The sequence below is a fragment of the Pimephales promelas genome, chromosome 16 (genome assembly GCF_988280905.1).
Source record: "Pimephales promelas chromosome 16, fPimPro1.hap1.1, whole genome shotgun sequence".
Taxonomy (NCBI): domain Eukaryota; kingdom Metazoa; phylum Chordata; class Actinopteri; order Cypriniformes; family Leuciscidae; genus Pimephales; species Pimephales promelas.
This window is the reverse complement of record NC_142784.1, coordinates 9,992,789-10,016,394: the sequence shown is the minus strand read 5'-3', so window position 1 is coordinate 10,016,394 and position 23,606 is coordinate 9,992,789. Positions and strand designations below refer to the sequence as shown.

At 39.6% G+C, this 23,606-nt stretch overlaps 2 protein-coding genes across 9 annotated transcripts in view; both read right to left on the bottom strand.

The window, feature by feature from the left end:
- tfdp2 (transcription factor Dp-2) overlaps window positions 1-771 on the bottom strand; it is a 70,189-nt gene extending 69,418 nt beyond the window's left edge. The window contains exon 1 of one of the 2 annotated variants that reach the window (XM_039660146.2): window positions 631-771. The gene's annotated coding sequence lies outside the window, so the exon portion shown is untranslated. Of the gene's footprint in view, window positions 1-81; window positions 102-630 lie in introns of those variants that run through there. The other variant, XM_089120972.1, reaches the window with a different exon arrangement.
- Window positions 772-15,235: 14,464 nt separating this feature from the next.
- Window positions 15,236-23,606, bottom strand: part of rffl (ring finger and FYVE-like domain containing E3 ubiquitin protein ligase) — a 28,638-nt gene continuing 20,267 nt past the window's right edge. For 6 of the 7 annotated variants that reach the window (XM_039660072.2, XM_089120970.1, XM_089120969.1 and 3 more), the window contains 5 exons: window positions 23,180-23,563; window positions 21,525-21,590; window positions 16,619-16,829; window positions 16,399-16,422; window positions 15,236-15,439 (listed from right to left, as the gene is read on the bottom strand). In XM_039660072.2, coding sequence (XP_039516006.2) covers window positions 15,258-15,439; window positions 16,399-16,422; window positions 16,619-16,829; window positions 21,525-21,590; window positions 23,180-23,563 — 867 coding nt within the window. In that variant the 3' untranslated portion in view covers window positions 15,236-15,257. The remainder of the gene's footprint in view (window positions 15,440-16,398; window positions 16,423-16,618; window positions 16,830-21,524; window positions 21,591-23,179; window positions 23,564-23,606) is intronic. The other variant, XM_039660069.2, reaches the window with a different exon arrangement.

The following is a 23,606-nucleotide window of genomic DNA, read 5'->3' as shown; positions in this document are numbered from 1 at the left end:
TAAACTACCTGTCTATTACTATAACTTTAATATGAGAAGATGTCAGACAATAAATGAGTCGAGATATGGGGAATTTCTCACCGAAACGCGACGACGACCTCGCCAGAACCAGCGGAAATGTGCAAAAGCTGCAGAACAAACCGACGGTGTGACTTAACGTTACTGTACGAGCCGCTCCCTGTGACAGCTCGACTCTCACGCACTTCTAGCGTTCACTTCTCATTCTCTGCACTTTAGAAGTGAATATAAACAGCCTCAGGAGAATTTACGGTCAATTCAAGAGGATAAAAATAGGTCTAGTGAGACATTACCGTGAGACGTCATCGACGCTGGACGGCACTGTTAATTTGAAGAAATTGCACTTGTTCACATGAATAAATACAGCTAGCTGCAAGCTAATAAAACAAATAGACGCTGTAAGGTTTGTTAATTGTTAAAAGACTCAAACCTGCTTCTGAAAGTGATTTATAAACTCGTTTTAGGATCGCCTGTGGCTGAACAGATAAATAACCAACGCTGCTGTCAAAATATGAAACATTTATCCACATTCCACATCATGACACTCTCAAAATTCAATGTGTACATCCACATATTCTCAATTTAGCCAAAATGCGCCAAGTCGCGCCTTACCTTGGATTTCGTGTGTAAATGGTCTGTCAAAAGTGGAAAACAAAACAACTTGTTAGTGTATGAGAGTGAAAGCGCAACCAGTGACTGCTCTTGCACTTCCTGAGAGTGATGAAGTCCGCACACAAGCTTGGCGGTGGCAGTCAGACGGCGCCTCTGATTGGTCACACCTGTCCGTGATGTCACACGCCCAATGGAAGACGATTGGCTATCCTGAGCGACATGTAAAGCAGGCGTGGCGCTCCACATAAAGGCTGCATGCTATGCGGGGGTAATCAGATGAATAAAGTAATTTAAAAGGCTTTATGGTGATTTTAATTAGTGTATACAGACAAAAGAGAAACAATGGGAGGTTGTGCGGTACTGCGCTATTTTGGCGTGGTGCGCCATCTGGTAGTTACATGTTGATGATGACGTATATGGCATTTAAATATTGAATATGTATGCTTCGTTAAAAACAATAGAGATGCTGTAATAAAAAGAAAGAAAAAAACAGTGAGGCCATTCCCCGGTTTGGCTGCAAAATCGTGCAAAACGCAACAACCTTTTTGAACGTTGCTCAATTATTATTGATACAAGCGAAGGGCGATTTCCTGTGGAAAGTTTTGTTCCTAAACCAAAGACATCAAAATGTCATATATTGCACATTATTGCACTTACTTGTTACATCAATGGTCCATAACAAACTGAGACTTGGAAGGAAGGCGTTGCAGCAACAGCTTGATATCCCTAAAACGTTTCTAAAAGAGTTTTGTTGCTTGACAGTCTTAGTAGATCAAATTAACATGAATTATGTGCTTTTATAGTTATATAGGTCACACACTACTGTAAAATCTAAGGGAGACCAGTGCTATTTGACACCTTTTATGATATTTCTCAAGGCAAGTTACAAACACAAAGCACTGCAAGAGAAAATATGAGGTTTAAACCCATACTGAAATTGTGGGCAATTGATGTCAAATAGACATCAAGTTGACGTCAAACATAGTCGGCAAAGAATTGGTCAAAAATGCAAATCAAATTCAATATCAAGTTTTGACATCGATTTGATTTGCATTTTTGACCAATTCTTTGTTGACTATGTTTGACGTCAATTTGATGTCTATTTGACATCAATTGCCCGCTGGGTTATAATGTAAAATTGTGAGAACATGAACTTAAACAAACAAGTTTATGCCTACTCAATTCGTTACTCGAGCACCCAGAAATCAACATCCCAGACCAATCATATCAGGGATCTCTCCTCAACCATCACCAGTGTGTAGCATCCATTTGGATGACGCGACAGCAGACACAGTACAGCAGCCCCAGTGCGCTCACCACACACCAGTTACTGGTGGAGAGGAGAGAGAGCGATAGAACCAATTCAGTGGATGGGGATTTTTAGGAAGGCCATGATTGGCAAGGGCACCGGGATTACACCCCTACTCTTTTACAAGAAGTGCCATGGGATTGCTAATGACCACAAAGAGTCGGGTCCTCGGTTTTACGTCTCATCCGATGGACGGTGCTCTTTGACAGTAGTGTCCCTGTGTCTATAATGGGACGTTTGGACCCACACAGACCCCAGATTGAGCAGCGCCCCCTGCTGGCCACCCTAACACTTCTTCCAGCAGCAACCTGGTTTTCTCAGGAGTCTCCCATCCAGGTACTAAGGCTCAGCCCTGCTTAGCTTCAGTGGGCAACCAGTCTTGGGCTACAGGGTGATATGGCTACTAGCCATAGCCATTTCTGGCCATTTCAAGCAAAAATGTCAAAATGCTCATCTTTGGCAAGTATCCTTGAAGTTATGTCTTAAAGTCTCCCTGTAGTCAATAATTGTATCCCTTAAAACTCATCTTTGATCACCAAATTACATATGCAAAAGTTCTTTCCAGTTAAAAAAAACCACACCTTAAAATAGCTTGAATGTAACACCCTCGCCTCATTTAGTATACGTGGTTCTGTGAATATGCAAATTTGCTCCGCCTCCACTCACTCACACCAGCTCAGAGATCCACTCGATGATCACACATTGATACACCAGTGATTTCAAACAGCATTTTTGAGACTGTCAGCAATGGCGTTGACATATAAATTAGCAAATTTGTCTTAAATCAGATTAAAAACACCAATAACTTCACATGGGTAGATGGAGTAATGCAATTTTACAACAGGACGTAATAACGGCCAATTCGCACGAGATAAGATATCTCAGTAAAACTAGCAGAACTGGGAGAGGAAACTCGATTTCCTGTCATCATGTGCGTATATTACATTGCTTCTTGATACATGTAACCTATATTTATATATATATAAAACAGTTATATCCGGTCGAATGATGTATTAATTCACTTCAGATTGGATTGTGTTGGTAATAGGCACTTACCTAAAGCTAAAACATGTTTCGTGCCTCTAACAAGTGCTTTCGATCTTCTTCCTGATCTGAATGGTATCTGGAAAACACTAAATTCTTCTTGAAGTGCCTCCATACTTGAAAAACTGCGGAAAACTACTTTTAAAGACAAAATGATGAAATATTTACAGACATTTTTTACAGCGGGTCTATTCGCATGGGATTACTATTACTTGAGATCATTTTCAGGACCTTTTTGCTGAAGGTAAAAGTCGGCGTAATCTTTACTTACATTGTCCTAAAGATTACAGAGATTCGGACAGGAAATCACAGAGAAGCTCTGGAAATAATTAACCCCACCTCTCCATGTTAAACTAGTCCCAGCTAAATAGGGATATAGACATACAAACAACATTAAAAGCTTGATTTTTTTTTTCCCCCACAGGGGGACTTTAAGAAGTCGTAAACCGTTGAAAATGCATGTGTATCAGTATATTGGATCTTTGAAGCTCTTAAAGTGACAGCAGCCTAATACTGTATGCCTCTGCTGCTTTCTGTGTGTTTAATGTTAATCAAACAACAAAGAACAAAGAATATTCACTCATTGCTCTTGACTGAACAATTTTTGTAACTTTAATAAGTATTAATCTATGCTTCATGGCTGGCACAAAATATGTAATTTTCCATGGCCAGCCATTGGCAGGTGTGCCAAAAAGTTTGTTTTAGGCCATATATATATATATATATATATATATATATATATATATATATATATACACACACATATATACAGGTAAATATATATATATATATATATATATATATATATATATATATTCTGTATATATTATAAAACATGCATAGAACTATAAAACCTTATATCAAGTTTGAAATTAAAGTGGCAGTTGCTAATTTGAATAAGCAAGAACTATAAAAGTTTGCAGATTGGTATGTGATAAGGAAAGATGCCAAGCCAAGCCCTCAGCACCTGCTCAAGCAGCACATCTGCACAAGCTGTAACAGCAACCACCACCATCAGACTGTCAGCAGACTATCAATACAATATCAGTCCCACTGAAGTACCAAAAAACACTTGGTAATTCACTCATTTTCACAGTTGATTTTGTGCAATTCATACAGATGAATTGCAGGGGCACATCGGTGAGGTTTATTTGTGACTAAGAAAAGCTGGACGTAAACAGGGAAAGATAAGGCAAAACCTCACGGGACCAGCTAGTACAGCAGCACTTAATCTCTCTAACAGGTCAACCCATAATTCATTGTGGAGAGGATTTCCTGTGAAGACGATCGTGACGCCAAACGCTGGTCTTCGCAGGGTGTGGAACAATTGATGCAGCAATGCTGAGCTTGCTGACACGTAGCCGTTCCCTCACACTCTCTTTATGTGACTGGCCAGTTTAACTTCAAATTCTTTAGATCTGTCAGCGATGCAAACTGTGCAGATGTTGTAATATCCTGCACTGGATTGGAATACATTGTCTTGACAAGCACAAGCTGCAGGACACTTTCCCAGCGTGACATTGCAATGCATGTAAAGACAGAACTTGTGGTTCACTTACGTGAGGTTCTCTTGTACTGCGTAATATCTTACGCTAGGGGAAAAACCTCTTTTTTTTACACAAGATATTCAGAGTGATCTCATGAAGTGTCGTGTGTATGACACGCCAATTCGTATTTCCATTTTTGGCGTGCTATCAAGATGCATAATCGCTTTTCAGCGTGTTTATGAACGCCGTTGGCTTAACGTTATTACTGTATATATAAATATATGACTTACCTCAACCCTGTCCCTAAACCTACCCGTCACTGGGGTTAATGGCATTTATGAGTCTTCCCCTACCATCCTAGGAAAAAAAAAGATCACTCCCCAGATGTAGATCTACATTTTGCTTCGTTTCGCGCGGACATTTGACGGCGTGTACAGACACGCGGAATCAGTCGGACGTTAATGGCGTAGAAATACACGCATACACGCGGATAACTCAAAATGCGTAGAGATAACACGCCACTTGAAAGTCATGATGTCATGTTGAGATATTGAAGCCAAATATTATCCTTAATTTTGAATTAATGTAAAACGCATTGCGGCAGCATGAAGACATAGGCAAGGCGGCTTGTCAATTAGCGTGTCTATTGGCTGTCCTGCGGCAACTGCAGCAACCTATCGAGAGAGGCCCTCTGGTGACGGTCCAATGGGGGCGCTTCATGCCCATTACGTCACACTCCCGCCGAAGCGGGCAGTGCCTAGCCCTATATAGGCCGATGGGCTGATATAGCTGATTTTTCATCTCTTCAGCGAAGCTCAGGTATTGCTGGATCCAGAGTGAGAAGTCGCGCTGTCGAAAAAGCCTTTTGCAGGACGAGCCATTTCCCCTGAAGTTGCTGGCCTTCATCCCGCCGCCTTCAGTCGCTGTTCTTCAGCCGTCTATATCCTTTTACTACTCTGCTAAGTGTGTGTTCGCCACCGCGACTCGTACTATTTCTAAAAGAGTTGTGTCTTTTTAAAGATGCCATCCTCCTGTGGCTTGTGCCGAGCCCCACTCAGCGACGGGACCGTCATCTCATCTGCGTTTCCTGCCTGGGAGAGGATCATGCAGCACTCGCGCTCGCTGACGGCGGCTGCCCTCACTGCGAGCTATTGCCGATGGCGACTCTGAGGACGCGCCTGGCATACTTCTCCGAGTCTGCACCCCCAACGACGAGTCTGCTGGATCTGCGGAGGAGGCCAGCTGCTCTTTACTGGCGTCGGACAGTGAGGACTGGGTGAGCTTCTGTGGACCTCCTCCCCACTGTCCGCGAAACGTCAGGGAAACGAGCCAACATCGAGTCGGAACTCGATGCAAGCTTTGGCGAGCTTCGGCCTTGAGTGGGAGGCGCCCGCGCAACCGACTGGATGAGTGCTTCCTTCAAAGGTACCGTGCCCCACTGCCTTCCAGGCCGCGCCTTTTCTTCCTGAGCTTCACGAAGAAGTTGCGAAACCCTGGAATGCTCCCGTCTCAGCCCAAGTGCGTTCCTCTGTCTCTGCAGCATTTTACGTAGTGGACGGTGCGAAAGACAAAGGTTACCTCTCGCTTCCCCTCGTGGAAGAAGCCATCAGCCCTCTGCTTTAACATCTAAGGCTTGCCGCACCACTTCAGCCTTGCACTCGGCTCTTCACTCGATGGCCATACTGCAGATACTCCAGGCCGACCTTCTCCGAAAAAATTGACGAGGAAGGCCCAGAAGCTACCAAGTGCCGGATTTACAGAGCGCTACAGACCTGGCTCTTCACGCCGCGCAATCTGCTGCACAGGCCATTGGGCGGACTATGGCTTCTCTCACCGTTGCTGAGAGATATCTATGGCTGAGGCTGTCGAAGATGCCGGATGTGGAGCGTTCTGCGCCCATCTCCTCGACCGGCCTCTTCGGATCTTCCGTCAAAGATTTCGCGTAAAGATTCGTCGAGGTTCAAAAGACGTCACAGGCTCTAAAGCACTTCCTCCCGAAACTAGTGTAGCTCCGCAGTAGGTCACACTAAACAGCCGTCTGCTCGATGTCACAAAAAGCAACATGACATCATGACCTTTGCGTAAACATACACGCCACTTTCGAGTCAAGTGGCGTGTTCTCTCTACGCATTTTGAGCTATCCGCGTGTATCCGCGTGTATGCGTGTATGTCTACGCCATTAACGTCCGACTGATTCCGCGTGTCAGTACACGCCGTCAAATGTACGAGCGAAACGAAGCAAAATGTAGATCTACATCTGGGGAGCGATCTTTTTTTTTTCCTAGGATGTTAGGGGAAGACTCATTAATGCCATTAACCCCAGTGACGGGTAGGTTTAGGGACGGGGTTGAGGTAAGTCATATATTTATATATACAGTAATAACGTTAAGCCAACGGCGTTCATAAACACGCTGAAAGGCGATTATGCGTCTTGATAGCACGCCAAAAATGGAAATACGAATTGGCGTGTCATACACACGCTACTTCATGAGATCAGCCTGCAAAAAGAATGTTTTTTCTGGTGTCCCGGCCTCGGCCGATGGTGTTATGAGTGTAATAAAAATGGCCACAAACCAGCGCTCATTTCTACACACAAACACGACTCATGTCGATTGTGGATTCAATTTAGTGAATGTGCCCATACAGACGTTGGTAACTTATTCCCTTTACGGGTAATTTTAATCTATGTATGCGATACCTGGACATATTCATGACCAGTTATTAAAATTATAATCCTTTTATTTGAGCTAATAATCGCTACGTATGGAAAAGTATGTTTTAACTAAATTACGACTAGTAGAGCTAGCGGTATTAATTGCTAAGACGGCTTGCTATAGACATCCATCAGAGCAGAACTGTGACGAATGGCACATGTTTACATGTAAACCTACTTTAGAGTCAATGAAATTGGCAATTATTGTTCTATTAATAAAACTGAAACATGCAGTCATACATGGCAAAGCAATGAATGAATGAATGAACTCGTAAAAAGAGCATCATTAACTACAGTATAAAATGTAATAGATTTCCCTCCGGAATACTGGTCACTGCACACGTTTTATTTATTTACATGACTTCATCCGCTGTGAAACACAAAAGAAAACATTTTAAAGGTTTGGTGAATGGTCACTGAAGCATCAAACTTCAAAAAGGACACAAAACACCACAAACTGACCATAAAGCTGGCCTTGAAGTGCCCTAAACACAACCTGTGTGATTAAGTATGGTATTTTTATGTAAGTTCTGAAAAGCAACCTTTGAGTCTGAACCAAACCAACTCTTAAATAACGTTATTGTGCAGGTGCAATAACTTTACAGTTCATGCTACTGTTACCCAGCAGCGATAAACAGAGGAAGTGAGATGAGCCAAAAACACATCTGTACAACAGTGAAGAAACAAGGGTTGTACTACATTACCAGTCCTAATCAACAGCAACATACTGACATATATGCACATATAAACAAACCCACCTGTGAATGACTATCCCAACTTAACTTCAGATGCAGCTTCTGTGCCACATCTGCAAAGTAGCCTGTTAAAACGACGATGTGTGGGTCATACCATATGTTGCAGAAACTTGGTCACCATGAAATCAAAACTGACCGCTCAATTTTTATTTATTTATCCGTGCACATCATTATTTTTATGTTTCTCCTTGTAATTATACGTATATCAAAATAGCTTTGCCTCCCTCTTGCATCTCTTCTCTGATGATGCGTTTACGGGCATGAGGGCGGAGCAACCTGTCACTCACATGAGATCCACCAAATGTCAAATAAGCAAATATTTTTGTTTATCATCTAACGACTTTTGCGCCGTGCTTTACTCCAGAAATATTTCATCATATTATAGTAGATCGCAGGGCCCTTAAAGGAGTAGTTCACTTTTAAGCAAAACCTTTGCTGATAATTTACGCACCCCCATGTCATCCAAGATGTCCACGTCTTTCTTTCTTCAGTTGAAAAGAAATTAAGGTTTTTGATGAAAACATTTCAGGATTTTCTCCATATAATGTACTTCATTGGGAACCAAACGGTTCAAGGTCCAAATGAGAGTTTCAGTGCAGCTTCAAAGGGCTTTAAACGACACCAGACGATGAATAAGGGTCTTATCTAGCGAAACGATCGCTCATTTACTAAATAAATAACAAACTTTAAGTTTTATAAGCACAAATGCTCGCCTTGCTCTGTTCTGTGATGCGCGTTCGTGACTCTTCTGTTCAAACTCGTTCATCAAAATGAACAAATCTTTTTTCGAGTCATGACTCGAAGGATCCTAGATAAGACCCTTATTCATCGTCTGGTGTCGTTTAAAGCCCTTTGAAGCTGAACGGAAACCATCATTTGGACCTTGAACCGTTTGGTTCCCATTGAAGTCCATTATATGGAGAAAATCCCGGAATGTTTTCATCAAAAACGGAAGGTTTTTTCAAATAGTGCTGCTTTTTTTTTTAAAGTGAACTACTCCTTTAAAATGCTGTAATGGGTTTGTTATGATGATCTGACAGAGAAAGTAAGAGGATGAAAGCACACTTACACACTTCCAGAATGTCTCTCTTGGGCAACTGCAACACTCACAGGGCCGTAGCTAGAGGATTCGGGGACCCCTGAACAAACAGACCAGTTTTTTTTTTTTTCAAAGGCACATTTATAAAAACCTACTTAAATGCCCTATTGAACTAAGGCCTAATGGTCCAGTAATTTTATGAAAAAAGATTGGGCAAATTGCAACAACAGCAAACTCAACTGATGTTGTCTCCTCAATATGTCCTATTGTAAGAAGGAAAAAAGCCCAGAAGAATCCCATCAGAGGAAAGTTTAGAAAAAGACCCAAATAAAGCCTGTCATACCCTTATTCATTCTCTTTCTCACGTGAATAGGGTAAAAATGTGAACCTTTAGATAGCATCATGAAAATTACTCACATCAAGACAAACCATTTTTTTAAATTGTTTGTTAACATGGGCAAACGGTGCATAATCTAATTATGTATGTGCTAATTTGCATAAATATCAAAAAAGATCGAAACATTGGGTCTAGCCAGGTGAAGATATCTTGTTGAATCCTGTTTCTGAGGGAGTGGTTTCATAGAATCAGGAAGTGAACCGCTCGTTCAGAGGACAGCTGACAATAAAGGTGAAATTTATGAAAAATAAGACTTTTAAAAAAAGAAAAACCATGAATACATGTTATATCGCACCCCATAAACACAATCGTGCAAAGAAAAAAAGCAGGGCCATATTGTAGGCTATGTTATCTTACTTTATTAGCCAATGACTTTGCTGCTGACCTTCGTTGATCCAGATCAACCATACTAAGCAAAAATGACTTTTTCACATTTGTTTGATTCATTGACATGATGTCTATGGTTTCATTTGTTTCATGAGCTGAAGTAGGAGTGTTGAGCTTTTTCCCCTGCGTCCTGAGGACTGATGGTTTGAACGGCGCCCTCTACTGTACAGCCATGGATTTGCGTCTGCACTTTTATTGTGAAACGGCTTCTACATTTGCCAGAAATAGTGTATTATTATTATTATTATTAGTGTTGATCATTTTACAGTGTACAATGACAATTGTATGGCCATACCATGGAGAAAAAAAAGTATACTAAGTATACTTGCAGCCAGAATTGTCAATATATTTCAATTGATAATTGTGTGTGTTACTGTGTTATAATAATACTAATAATGTAATACTGTGTTAATGATTATTTGTGTTACAAGCACATTACAAATTCAGAGTGTCTTCGAAACAATAAGTGCACCTATAAGTGTAGGCTATTTATATATAGGCCTATTTGAATAAAAAGTAGGCTATGCTGATTAATACCTTCGTCTTTTTCAAATACTAATTGCATACACTCAATAACAACTGTATAGTCTACATTATTAGACAAATGAAACTTAGCTACTGTGTACAAAATACTAGTGTAGGCCTATACGATAATGTATTTTGAAAGTATACTTCAAATGCATTGTTTCAGTGATCATTTTACGGAGGCGTATTGCATTCACTTGAAGAAAAAAAATCGACCCTGTTTTTCTGAATTAATGAGTTAATTTTTCATGAGAAAAAAATGTTTTTCTCTGTTTTTCTGAATTAATAAGTTAATTTTTCATGAGAAAATATTTTTTTCTCTGTTTTTTCTGAATTAACTCGTTAATTCAGAAAACAGAGCAAAAAAAAAAAATTCCATGAAAAATTAACTCATTAATTCAGAAAAACAGAGAAAAACTTTTTTTCTCATGAAAAATTAACTCATTAATTCAGAAAAACAGAAAAAAAATTCTCATGAAAAATTAACTCATTAATTCAGAAAAACAGAGCAAAAACTTTTTTTCTCATGAAAAATTAACTCATTAATTCAGAAAAACAGAGAAAAAAAATTTCTCATGAAAAATTAACTCGTTAATTCAGAAAAACAGAGCAAAAAAAAATTTCTCATGAAAAATTAACTCGTTAATTCAGAAAAACAGAGCAAAAAAAATTTGTCATGAAAAATTAACTCATTAATTCAGAAAAACAGAGCAGATTTTTTTTCTTCAAGTGAATGCAATACGCCTCCGTATCATTTCCAGCACACAGTTAAAATATACCTCAAATATTTGAATAAAGTGCAAATAAATACACTTTTTTTCACAATATATTTTTCTGAAAAATATATTTTCAGAAAACATAAGCACAAATATTTTAAAGTTATTATGCTAATATACTTCAAATACCCAAAAGTAGCCTATCTATCTCTTTGACAAACTCTTTGCCATGCCTGTCTGTCTTTTTTGTTTTGTTATTGCATCGCAAGCTTTGCACAATGAAAGCAATCTCTTCCTCTGGCTCGTTTAAAATGTGTCCATTCTTGTTTTAAGTCTAAAGGGTGTTGATTATGCATTTAATTTCACACATTTAATTAATCGTTCCCATACCAAAAAAAAAAAAAAAAAACAGGAGTAGTATTGTTATAATAAATATATCTATTTATATTATATATATATTTCTGAGCACCTAATCATAATTCTTAAAGAGATTCATCCCAAACTGTCCATTTACAATCTCGTATTATTACAAACCTGTATATTATTCTCTGAAACACAAAAAGAGAAAAGGGACATTTCAATGTAGGATTATGCTACTGGATATTAAAAAGAGAAATGGGATCAAATGAGTGCTCATTTTTGTTAAGCCAATTTAATTTATAATTATTAATTATGTCCTCTCGAAACACAGTTCCCTTTTATCCACAAGGGGTCACTGTGTGCGATGAAGCTTGTAAAGTCTGGCCTGGTGCCATAACACTGTATTTTAAAATAAAAGTTTTAAAAATAAAACTTGTGCAGAGTAAAACGAGCATTTGTGATGGTTTATAACAAATAACCGCCATAGATCTCAGATGTGGCTTCTCAAAATGCCTTGTTTAATATGAAGAGCGTAATATTGCAATTATTATTATTTTTTAAATGCAGCAATTTCTAAAAATAGAGATCATAATATTGATAATTAGAGGCAAAACCCCAGCCAAAACTGACAAGATGCTTGTGAAATACTATCAGCCCGTCCTGTTGTAACTTCTTGTAACCCCACACACACTTCCGACAAATATAGCCTATCTCGTCGTCTATGTGTAACCCCTGTCGTCAAATATCTTTGTCTGTGTGAAATGTTGATTAGCTTTATAACGCAACTCGTTTGCTTCGTTTCGTTCGTACCCTCAGGACGAGCAGCAGTCTGAAGAAAGCGCTAACAATAACCTGTAACTCAATAACATCACCCCGCCCTCGCGAGAGCATAGGTGTCCTCTGTCTGCACACCTGATGATGAGTTTACCTCAGATAAGCAGCACGAGCTGGCGGCGTGAGCGGGAAAACCGGTACAACTAGTTCCGCTCGCCTCGTGCCTCTTTGACCAATTAACCACACTGTACTTGAAAATACAAAACAAGCAGACAAAACGTGTTGGAAATATATTTTAATACAAAATTCTTCAACGAACAAACACACAAAATCTACTTTGGTGGCTTAGTAGCCTGCGTTTTTAAAATATATCTTATCAGTTCATATTAAGAAATTAAGTCGTCTGCTTCGCACCATTACCATTAATAGACGTTTGTAATGAGAACGAAAGTGTTGCCTCTTTTTACAGTAACTAATGACAACACTGATCCAAACCTGGTCCTCAAAATGATTATTGTCTCATTACTTCACAGTGGTAGGAAATCAAGTTTTAAGTCACCCAAAGTCGCTTCGAACAACTTTGGGTTCATTTTTGTATTAGCTCGTCTTGAGATTTGAATGCAGATGCTTTTATTTATTTATTTATTTATTATTATTTTCTCAGTGATTCCCGTCGAAAGAAAACCTTAAAGGGTTAGTTCACCCAAAAATGAAAATTAAGTCATTAATTACTCACCCCCATGCTGTAACAACCCCGTAAGACCTTCGTTCGTCTTCGGAACAAAAATGAAGATATTTTTGATTAAATTTGAGAGCTGTATAACTACCACATTGGCTTCTAAGGGACTGCCTCTTGACGGCCCAAAAAGTCAATGAAGAAAATGTTTAAATATCCCAAGTGACTACCGTGGTTCAACTATATGTTTATCAAGCGACGCGAATACTTTTTGTGCGAAAAAACAAACAAAAATAACGAGTTTATTCGACTATTTCTTTTCTTTCTTGTAGGCCAGAACGAGACTTCCTTAGATTTCCACGACGCATGCGCGAGAATTGCGATCTGCTCACACCAGCTTACACTACTTCAGATCGCAAATCTCGCGCATGCGTCGTGGAAATCTAAGGAAGTCTCGTTCTGGCCTACAAGGAAAAAAAGAAATAGTCGAATAAACTCGTTATTTTTGTTTGTTTTTTCGCACAAAAAGTATTCGCGTCGCTTGATAAACATATAGTTGAGCCACGGTAGTCACTTGGGATATTTAAACATTTTCTTCATTGACTTTCTGGGCCGTCAAGAGGCAGTCCCTTAGGAGCCAATGTGGTAGTTATACAGCTCTCAAATTTAATCAAAAATATCTTCATTTGTGTTCCGAAGACGAACGAAGGTCTTACGGGGTTGGTACAGCATGGGGGTGAGTAATTAATGACTTCATTTTCATTTTTGGGTGAACTAACCCTTTAAGGCAACCGTGGCAATAAAACATTTAACAGTTGGCAAGCCAGAAAAAAAACTCAGTTGTGCCTTTCTAATTAAAAGAGTATAGTTCTCCAAAAATGTAAAATTAATATTATTTATTAACCCTAATGACGTTCCAACCCTGTATTATTTTCAGCTTGAACACCAAAAGTGTTCAATTACAGTTAAAGTCGATGGTGATTTATACTGCCGAGCTCCACAAAAGAACAACACATCATACTTCTACTGCTAAAATCCATATGACTGAATAATACGTCATATATTATATTACTTTGCAGTCATATATATCGAAACGTCCATTGTGACTGGTCACAACACACCCAACAATCCACCACATTAAAACTTCTCATGGGATTGAGACAACATGTAGGAAAACCGTTTGATGAAGATGTCCGATCTGGTGGGAGGCGTCTAACGCCACCCTTTATGGAATTTAAAGTATGAAAAATACAAATTTGTGAACTCCAAAAGAGAAGTATGGTCCTTCGTGTTGCTTTGAGGAGACTAACAGTACGTAAAAACAGAAAAATGAATGACATGAGTGAATAAGTGGGATAATTCCCGAGTGGATTCTACATTCCTTTACGTTGTTGTTTCCACACGGCTTACTAAGAATAGCGCGAGTCGATGCTAACTGAATGTGAAGAGCTTGAGGGAATGGAGTGTGTTAGCAGGCCTTTACTTGTCCTGTGACCTGCGAGGCAACACCAGCAGGAGCGTTGATGCATGTTCATCTGATACGTCCTCTACTGACGGCTAAAGTGCTGCTAATCCAATTCCTGCAGGAGATCTACCTCAAACAACACCTCCAAACGACCCAAACGGTCCCGAATGATGAATCTGCCCATCAGGTCAACAGCAGTTTGACTGGCACACCAGAGAGGTTTCATCAACCACACAACAACGAGAGCCGACACATACTTAGAGCAGGTGCATGACCAAAAATAACATCCGGGGAGGACAAAAGTATCGCACACCGGACCAGGACCGAATGGGTTACAGCTCTATTGGTCTACTATTGAGTCAGTGTGCTACTTTTTTCTTTTTTTTAATAAAGAAAATGAAGGCCATTAAGATTTTTCTGCATTAAAACGCAACGGTTAATTTCCTTATGATTTTGATCGGGTTCAGTTTGATAGATTCAGCGAGGCAAAGTCAGAACGAGAACCGGTTTGATCAAACGTGACTCGCTCGTGTCAATCTCTGAGATGAACCGACAGGACGTGTGTGACGAGTCTAATTCCCGTTTGTACCGTGTCAGCTTGGACGTCGATGATGGATCGAACCTGAGATTGAATATATGGGGGTTCTTAAAGAGGAGATTATTCAAAAGCAGCAGGGCAGTGACATTCGAAGCACTTTCCACATGATCCTCTCAGTGTTTATTAATGGGGCGGAAGCAGAAATGGCATTGATTTTGAGTCACCTGCACATGTGACAGGATCACATGACCAATAAAAATATAGCTTTCTATTCAAAACATCCAGAAGGCACACTTTTAAGAAACTGAACCCAGTACAGTTATTGCGTTATTGCGTATCGTTTAAAGTGCCGCAAGATAAATGTTCAAGAATTAAAGGCCACCTGGCGGTTTTATTCAGTATCTGTTTTTCGAGGGAAGGACCGCGTGAATGGAAATGTCACTCAGGATCTGAACACGTGCACCGCCCGCACCACATACTGTCGGCAGATGGGACATTCGCTCATGCGTTTGCCGCACTTTGTGCATGTGACCATGTGCCCGCACTCCAACAGGACGCAGTCGATGGGCGAGTCCATACAGATCTTACACAGGGAGTCCTCCACCGCCGTCCCAGATCCGGAGTCTGTGTTAAAAAAAAAAGAAAAGAAAAAGGAAACATTGTTTTTTAGGAATTTGGCACATGCATTTTAAAAGAGTAGTTCACTTTAAAAAAAAAAAAAAATGCTGATAATTTACTCACCCCCATGTCATCCAAGATGTCCATGTCATTCTTTCTTCAGTCGAAAAGAAATTAAGGTTTTTGATGAAAACATTCCAGGATTTTTCCCATATAATGGACTTCATTGGCAACCAAACGGTTCAAGGTCCAAATGAGAGTTTCAGTGCAGCTTCAAATGGCTTTAAACGACACCAGACGATGAATAAGGGTCTTGTCAAGCAAAACGATCAGTCATTTAAAAAATAAATAAAAAAGTTTAAGTTTTACAAGCACAAATGCTCGCCTTGCTCTGTTCTGTGATGCGCATTCGTGTCTATCCTGTTCGAACTCGATAATCAAAACGAACGAATCTTTTTTCGAGTCATGACTCGAAGGGTCCTAGATAAGACCCTTATTCATCGTCTGGTGTCGTTTAAAGCCCTTTGAAGCTGAACTGAAACTCTCATTTGGACCTTGAACCGTTTGGACCCCATTGAAGTCCATTATATGGAGAAAAATCCTGAAATGTTTTCATCAAAAACCTTAATTTCTTTTCGACTGAAGAAAGAATGACATGGACATCTTGGATGACATGAGGGTGACTAAATTATCAGCAAAAGTTTTTTCAAAAGTGAACTACTCCTTTAAACTCGATTAATACGATTTTTCCTTTTCTTAAACTTGAACCGAAATAAAATTCACTGATTTAAACCGTCAAATGCATATTTGTGAAATCCACCTGCAAGCATATAAATTATGTGAACTGTTGACTGATTTAATTATTCATAGTTTCACAATAAAATGGACATAAAACTCTTAAAAAGTTAAATGAACATTTTTCTAGAACTATTCCTAACTTATGAAGACATAAGAAATAAACCCACCTGTGCCTTCTATGGCGGTAGACACTGTAAAAATAAAACACAGCCCGCGTTAATATAATCAACAGAAAACATACATTCAACTTTTACATTTACTTTAGAAAATGAGGTCAGGATACAAACTAAAACACCACTTAGATTAAAAAATAGCACACACACAAAAAAATAATAATAATCCGGAGCCCTCATCCTACAGCGCGTCCAATCACATCAGACTCTTTACCCATGTTCTGCAGGTCCTTCTGGTCGTGGTAGAGACGCGTGACTCTCTCCATCAGTTCCCATTTCTCACAGCACCCCTTGTAGTCCACAAAGTTCCTAGCCAGAATCTCCTTCAACTGCCGGACACTCAACGCCTCAATATCATCCACTGATCTGAGGTCTGAGAGGGACGCCCGTCGCCCGGGAGCCAACACTTCCTCAGAGTCTGAAGACTGACAGAACAAGAGACGGAGTGAGTGAGAGTACGCAAACAACGGGTTTTCTTCAGCTGATCATTCCACCAAAGTCAAAGCCAACTTTAGAGAAAGAGGACCTGGTGAATTCCAGAGAATTAACGCGTGTCAGAAAACATTTTACTTTCACTTTACTGATTTAGAAACATGTTAAGCGTTTCGCCACCTAAAGCCACAACAACACCACAATATAGAGCTGTGGGTCTAGATCAGGTTAGGATTGGATTGGATTGATTTTTATTTAAAAGGGACCATGTGCAATTAATAACATAAATGTAAACATTTGATGCATTACACCAGAGTTAGCCTTAGGCTAATTTACATCTGCAGTCCCCCAGAAAAAGCTTGGCCAACATAAACACGAACAGACACAGCACAAACAGAACATGCGCCATGCTAAGATAGATGCTAAGGGAGATCACAAAAACACACAAGGATTACAGCAAGTTTGATGAACTCCACATCCTGCTATAATGCAAACACTATATGCTAATGCTAGGGTAGAGATAACACAGCTGAGTGGTTCATTTACATCTACAGTTTAAAGGTCCTGTGTAGATAACTTCTAAACTTCAGCCTTTTTATTAAGCTAAGGAGTGGTATTGTGCGTCACATGGTAAACACGGCACTTATTTTGCTCAATATAGCACTTGAAGGGCAGATGACCATCTGTGTTTGACCAACAGACAGACTAGAAGTATAAAGAGACTATGGGCCAGATTTACTAACAGCTTGTGTAAAAGCAAACACTCTTTTGGAGTAAAAACGACTGTCAGGATTTACTAAATAACACTGAAAAGGCGTTATGTCTCAAACCAGACATTAGCGCTGCTCTTGGTAGAGTGTGTTGCTCATTATGGAACAGATCCGGCTGCGTCTGTTCATTAATTTGCGCATAACTTTCTATCTAGCCCCATATGTACAAAGAAAAAGGGGCAAAGGGGGAAGATGAATGAAAGTCTTCGGGGGTTGGAACAACTTGAGGGCGAGTAATTACTGACAGAAATTTCATTTTTGGGTGAACTATCCCTTTAAATGTCAATACGAATTTAAAGTGTCTGCTTATTTTTAATGATTATTCGTTGTCTCAGCAGGATGTGGCGGTTGTTCGGTGTAGTATTTGGCCCACGCCTCCTTCACTGTGATTGGACAGTAGGGCTGCCATTTTTGTCAAAAAAAAACCCTGATCGATTTGACACATAAGTGTTCATTGAATCAATTGTAAAATCTATTTGATTTGTCTAAAGACGTTTCCATTTTAGCCAAATATAGGCAAAGGCACTGACACCCAACAGGCATTAGGACGAACGGAGGCCTAAAGAGGGCGCTTAAGACGCGCACAAGTCAGCAATATTTCTGATGTTTTATTGACATGAAACGAGGACGTTCTCATTCGTCTACTTCTTGTTACCGGCTGCTCACCGCTTAGGAGTTTTACCGCCCCCTACCGTATAAAATGATGATCCATATATAAGGTGCTCCGGATTATAAGGAACACTGTCGTTTTTTGAGAAGATTAAAGCCTTTTAAGTGCACCTTATAGTGCGGAAAATACGCAAATTGAAAAGCGTATGTACAGCGCGCATCTTCCTCTGCTTGTAAACAGAAAGTTTTGAGCTTCCAGCTATATCAGCACATCATCTTATACGGTAGGGGGCGGTAATACTCCTGAGCGGTGAGCAGCCGGTAACAAGAAGTAGACGAAGGAGAACGTCCTCGTCTCAGTTCTCGCGCATGCGCCCATAAGGAAGTAATGGAATAGTCGAATAAAGTCGTTATTTATGTTTTTTTCGCTCAAAAAGTAGTCTCGTCGCTTGATAAACTTATAATTGAGCCGCTGTAGGCACATGGAATATTTAAACCTTTTCTTTAATGACTTTATGGGCCGTCAAGAGCCAGTCCCTTAGGCAGTCTATGTAGGACTGATCCAGCTCTCAGATTCAATCAAAAATATCTTTATTTGTGTTCCGAAGATGAACGAAGGTCTTACGGGGTTGGAACAGCATGGGGGTGAGTAATTAATGACTTCATTTTCATTTTTGGGTGAACTAACCCTTTAAGACGCGCACAAGTCAGCAATATTTCTGATGTTTTATTGACAAGAAACTTTGTGCACAATGTCAAACAGGAGTGTAACATTCTCGAAAAAACAATAAGCAGAGTGGACTGCCATAACATCAATGAAAAACATTACTGCGGGATTCAACATGGCTTTGTTTACGATTAGAATTATTATTTCCGAACTCCAGCGCAAATGAACCTTTGGTCTAATAAAACATCGGTACCTAGTCAATCGTTCTCTGAGATTTGTTCTCATGATGATCGAATATAAAGAGTTGGTAACACTTTATTTCGATAGTCCACTGTAGACATTTTACTAACTATAAGTAACTTTTCAACTACATGTCAACTAACTGTCATTAGAGGATTAGTAGATTGTCTGCTTAATATCTGCTAACACTTTATTTTGTTGGTCCCCCAACAGACATTCAACTGACTATAAGTAACTTGGCGACTACAAGTAAACGTATTCTCCTAACCCGAACCCTAACACCTAACCATAACCTAACAGTCTACTGACAGTCTACTATAATATAGACGAATCCGGCGAAACTACCGGAAGTAAGCGGGCGCCATTACTGTGGGTAAACAGTTTCCGTTATAAATTGTTTCAATGGTGGCAGTAAAATTTCAATTTTGAAGAGAAAACACTGAATACCCCGGGTCGACTGCCCCTGTCTGGAGCCGTACGGTTTACACAGATTTCCTGGGCGAGTACAAGACGCGGACATTCGCGTATAATAACAATTATTTCATGACATAAGTAAAAAATATATAATAAATATGTGATGTATTGATCAGCAAAATCTCCTCTCTTGCTATTTTTTCTATTCAATTAACATGCTATGGTCATTAAATGGCTTTCCTGAGCTAAATGTAACGTTATGTGACATAATTGTTTTCCTGCTGTTATATTGACCTCTTTCCATGGTTTAAAAACACTAATTGGTCGATATTATCTATACTTTCTAGCTGTAATGTTACCTTACCCTTGCCTGTTGCAATGTAAAAATGAGATAAATAATGGACACAAATGAAAAACATGAATTTGTTTATTTGATTTCATTTCATTCATTTATTTATTTATTGTTGCCAAATGGACAGATCTTTTTATAGTTTCCTCGTTAGCAAACGTTAGCCTAGCTAGCTTGCCAAGCTATTTTCATAAATAACGTTAATCTGTAAGATCGTTTGTACCTTCATCTGTGACTGGAGGCCACTGAAATCACAGATCAAACCAACAAGTCATTCTGCCTGGCTGTAGCTGTCATCGAGGGTGAGTTCGCGTTATCACCGACGTTTGTTTACATACCGGTGCATATGTCTATATGCCTGTGTAACAGCTCAGTAATGGCGTCGCCACAAGATGGCAGCCTACACAGAACGCTTGTCGGATTCGTCTATACTACTTCTCTAATGAGAGTTAGTTGACGTGTAGTTGAAAAGTTACTTATAATTAGTAGAACGTCTAAAGTGACTATCGAAATAAAGTGTAACCAAAGAGTTTTATCTCTAAAAACTGTAATGAGGGCATTTACTAAGTAAAAAGAAATCGATAGTTAATACCACTAACAAGGCTCAAAATAGCCCCACACTCACACAGTAACATAATGAGGGTCCCTACATGCAAAACAAAGCATTGAAAACGTTGTAAGTGCACAGACCGTTTAATAAGAAGATACTTTATGTCGACAGTTCACTTCACGTATACAGACAGGAGCCATCTTATAAGTCTCGTCTCCATAAGTCGATCCCCGAACGCCGTTCATACAGTTCAGATCACTCAGCACGACGTTCGTGGTTTGACTTATCGAGTCTGTTTTCCAAGATGGCTCCTGTCTGTAAACACGAAGTGAACTGTCTTTATAAAGTATCTTAAAGTCACGCTGCTCCCGGTTTAAAAACGCGGCGCTCCCATTGTAAACAATTGGACAAATACACTAGCCTCCGGGGGAAAAACCGCTTTGGTGGACCACATGGCCCAATAGTTTGAAAATAAAACAGCTAAAAAAGAATCCATTTTAAGTTTTGTTAATACGGTTTTTTTTTTTATTGGCAGGTATTTTAGTAGGATTAGTAGGCTTTTAGTATAATATTAATATTAGTTTTTATTAGTAGGTCTTAATTTTCATGTCCATTTTCCACGTTCTCTCTGGGCGACATTTAAGAAACACCCTTCACATGTGAAAGGAGCGACAGTGCTCACGTGCCAGCGTCTGCTGCCGCGTGTGGTTTCTCAATACCAGATTGATTGTTCTTTTGAGGTCTTTCAAAAAAATGGATCGATCTGGTTCCCAAAACTGGTCTGAGGGCGAATAAATGACAGTATCTTCATTCATCCATGAACTATCCCTTTAAGATGGATTGGCGTGACAGAGTAGGACTTGAAACTTTTAAAGAAGCAGTGATTTATCCCAGCCTGTAGCCAAGTGTTTTCCCACGCACACATGGAAGACACTCTTTAAACAGACTCTACTGAGGGCAGCATAAATCAGCAAGAGGCCAAATCTTTTCATTGCAAAAGACTGACAGAAAGACTCCCAGGCGCTGATCTCTGCTCTGCCACATTTAACGCAGCAGAAAGAAGAAGAGGAGAGGAGTTTCAGGATGTACCTGCATCTCCTGCTCCACCTGCAGCTCATCGTCCATTTCACTTTCAGCTGTCGCCTCAGCCAAGCTCTAAGGGTCAAAGGTCGCAGCCAACAGTTTAACACAGCTGTGCTCTCTAACTTATATTTCATACACTCCCTAGTGTGCTTAAGAGACCGAGTCACTTCATTCTAAAGCCGTGCTTTAGTTTACAGTGCCGTGTGAAACAAACCGAGAAGAGAAGCACATGCAAGGGACTGTGAGATGGATTCATTTTATCCAAATCCAAGCACATGACAGGTTTCTTTTCTTTCTGTTTTAAAATAGTTTCTCATAACCTAGTCTAATCTAATGTGTAGAGACAAATACGAGAAAACCTTTTGTAGGTTGACTTCCTGAAGTACACTATCAATCAAAAGTTGAAAGGCTCACAAAGGCTGAATTGATGATAAATTCAGTAAATGATATTGAAAAGCTGAATTCAAGTCTTCAGTGTCACGTGATCCTTCAGAAATCCCTCTAATATGCAGATCAAGAAACTTTTTTATTACTAATGTTGAAGACTGTTTAGCTGTTTAATACTTGAAACTGTGATGCACTACCATTAAAAAAAAAATTAAAGGGAAAATAACACTTTAATTAGCAAAGCCACATACAGTTTATCAGTAGTGACAGTAAAGACATTTATAATAATTCAAAAATTTTCTATTTCAAATAAATGCTGTTCTTTTGAACGTACAATTCATCGAAGGATCCTGAAAACTGCATCACAGATTTCACAAAAAATATTAAAAAGCAAAAACCTGAATATTGATAATACGAAAAACAATTATTAATAATTGAGCACCAAATCAGCATAGTAGAATGATTTCTGAAGGATCATGTGACACTGAAGTAATGATGCTGAAAATTCAGCTTTGACAACACAGAAATACTTTTCATTTTAAAAGATATTCAAACAGAAAAGTTATTTTAGATTGTAAATGAGCCAGACCGATATTATCGGCCGATATTAGGCATTTTCCATAATATCGGTATCGGCAGTTATAATGGCCGATAAATGAATATTTAAAAAATAAAATAAAAATGGACGAAACACGCTTCGATCATCTCTCATTGGCCTGTTATATTGAAAATGTATGTTTTGCAGTATGATGTTATCTATTGCTAAATTATGGCTCATCATAGACTAGCTAACCACAAAGCTAGCTAATGCCACTATCATCAGTGGAAGGCCGCTAACGTTAACATTAATGAGCTTGGAAACCACAATGAACTTTTTCTGCCTAAATAAAGTAATGATTACCGTATTTATAACTAGCATATCTCTAGTTACAGTCCCTGCATTGTAAAATGTAAGTTATACTTGCGAGGAGTGAACATTTAGACAGAGAAAAATTATCAAATGTATCTTGTGCAGAAAAGTTCACTTTTCTTTTACACGTGTGTGAAATCCAACAATATTTAATAAAAAATAAATAAATATCGTCAGATATATCGGATTTTAAAACCCAAAAATATTTGTATCGGTATCGGCCTTCAAAATCCTTTATCGGTCAGGCTCTAATTGTAATGTCTCACAATTTGACTTTTTACAGTTTTTGATCAAATAAATGCAGCCCAGGTGAGCATAAAAGCACTTTTTGAATGTTATGCAGGGCAGTTTTTCCTTTTCGTACCTGTGCATCTTCTGTTGTTTGAGCCTGAGGTGCCAGTTCTGTTGTGCTGTTGTCCTGCGACAGGTTTGCTGTGCTGAATGGAGCGTAAGGGTCTACCTGCGGGTCCAAGCGCGTGGTTATTGGGGGAGGAATGTGTGCGTCAGACGGAGGTGTCTGTTGGCCGAGGACCAGCTCGACCAGCTCCTCCTTCTCTCGGCACATCTGTGTGGGGACCCCGTGCAGGTGGAGATAATCCCTCAGATCCTTCACCTTCAGCCTCATCAGCTCAGCCCGCTCGTACAAGATCCCACGGAAACGCTGGCAGGTGTGGCACAGCCACGGCTGGGCGTCCAGCTGAGCGGAGCACTGGCTGCAGTAGCTTTTCTTGCAGTCCATGCACATGTGCTGCAATGAACAATGGGAGGGTGCTTTTTAAAGCCAAGTTAAG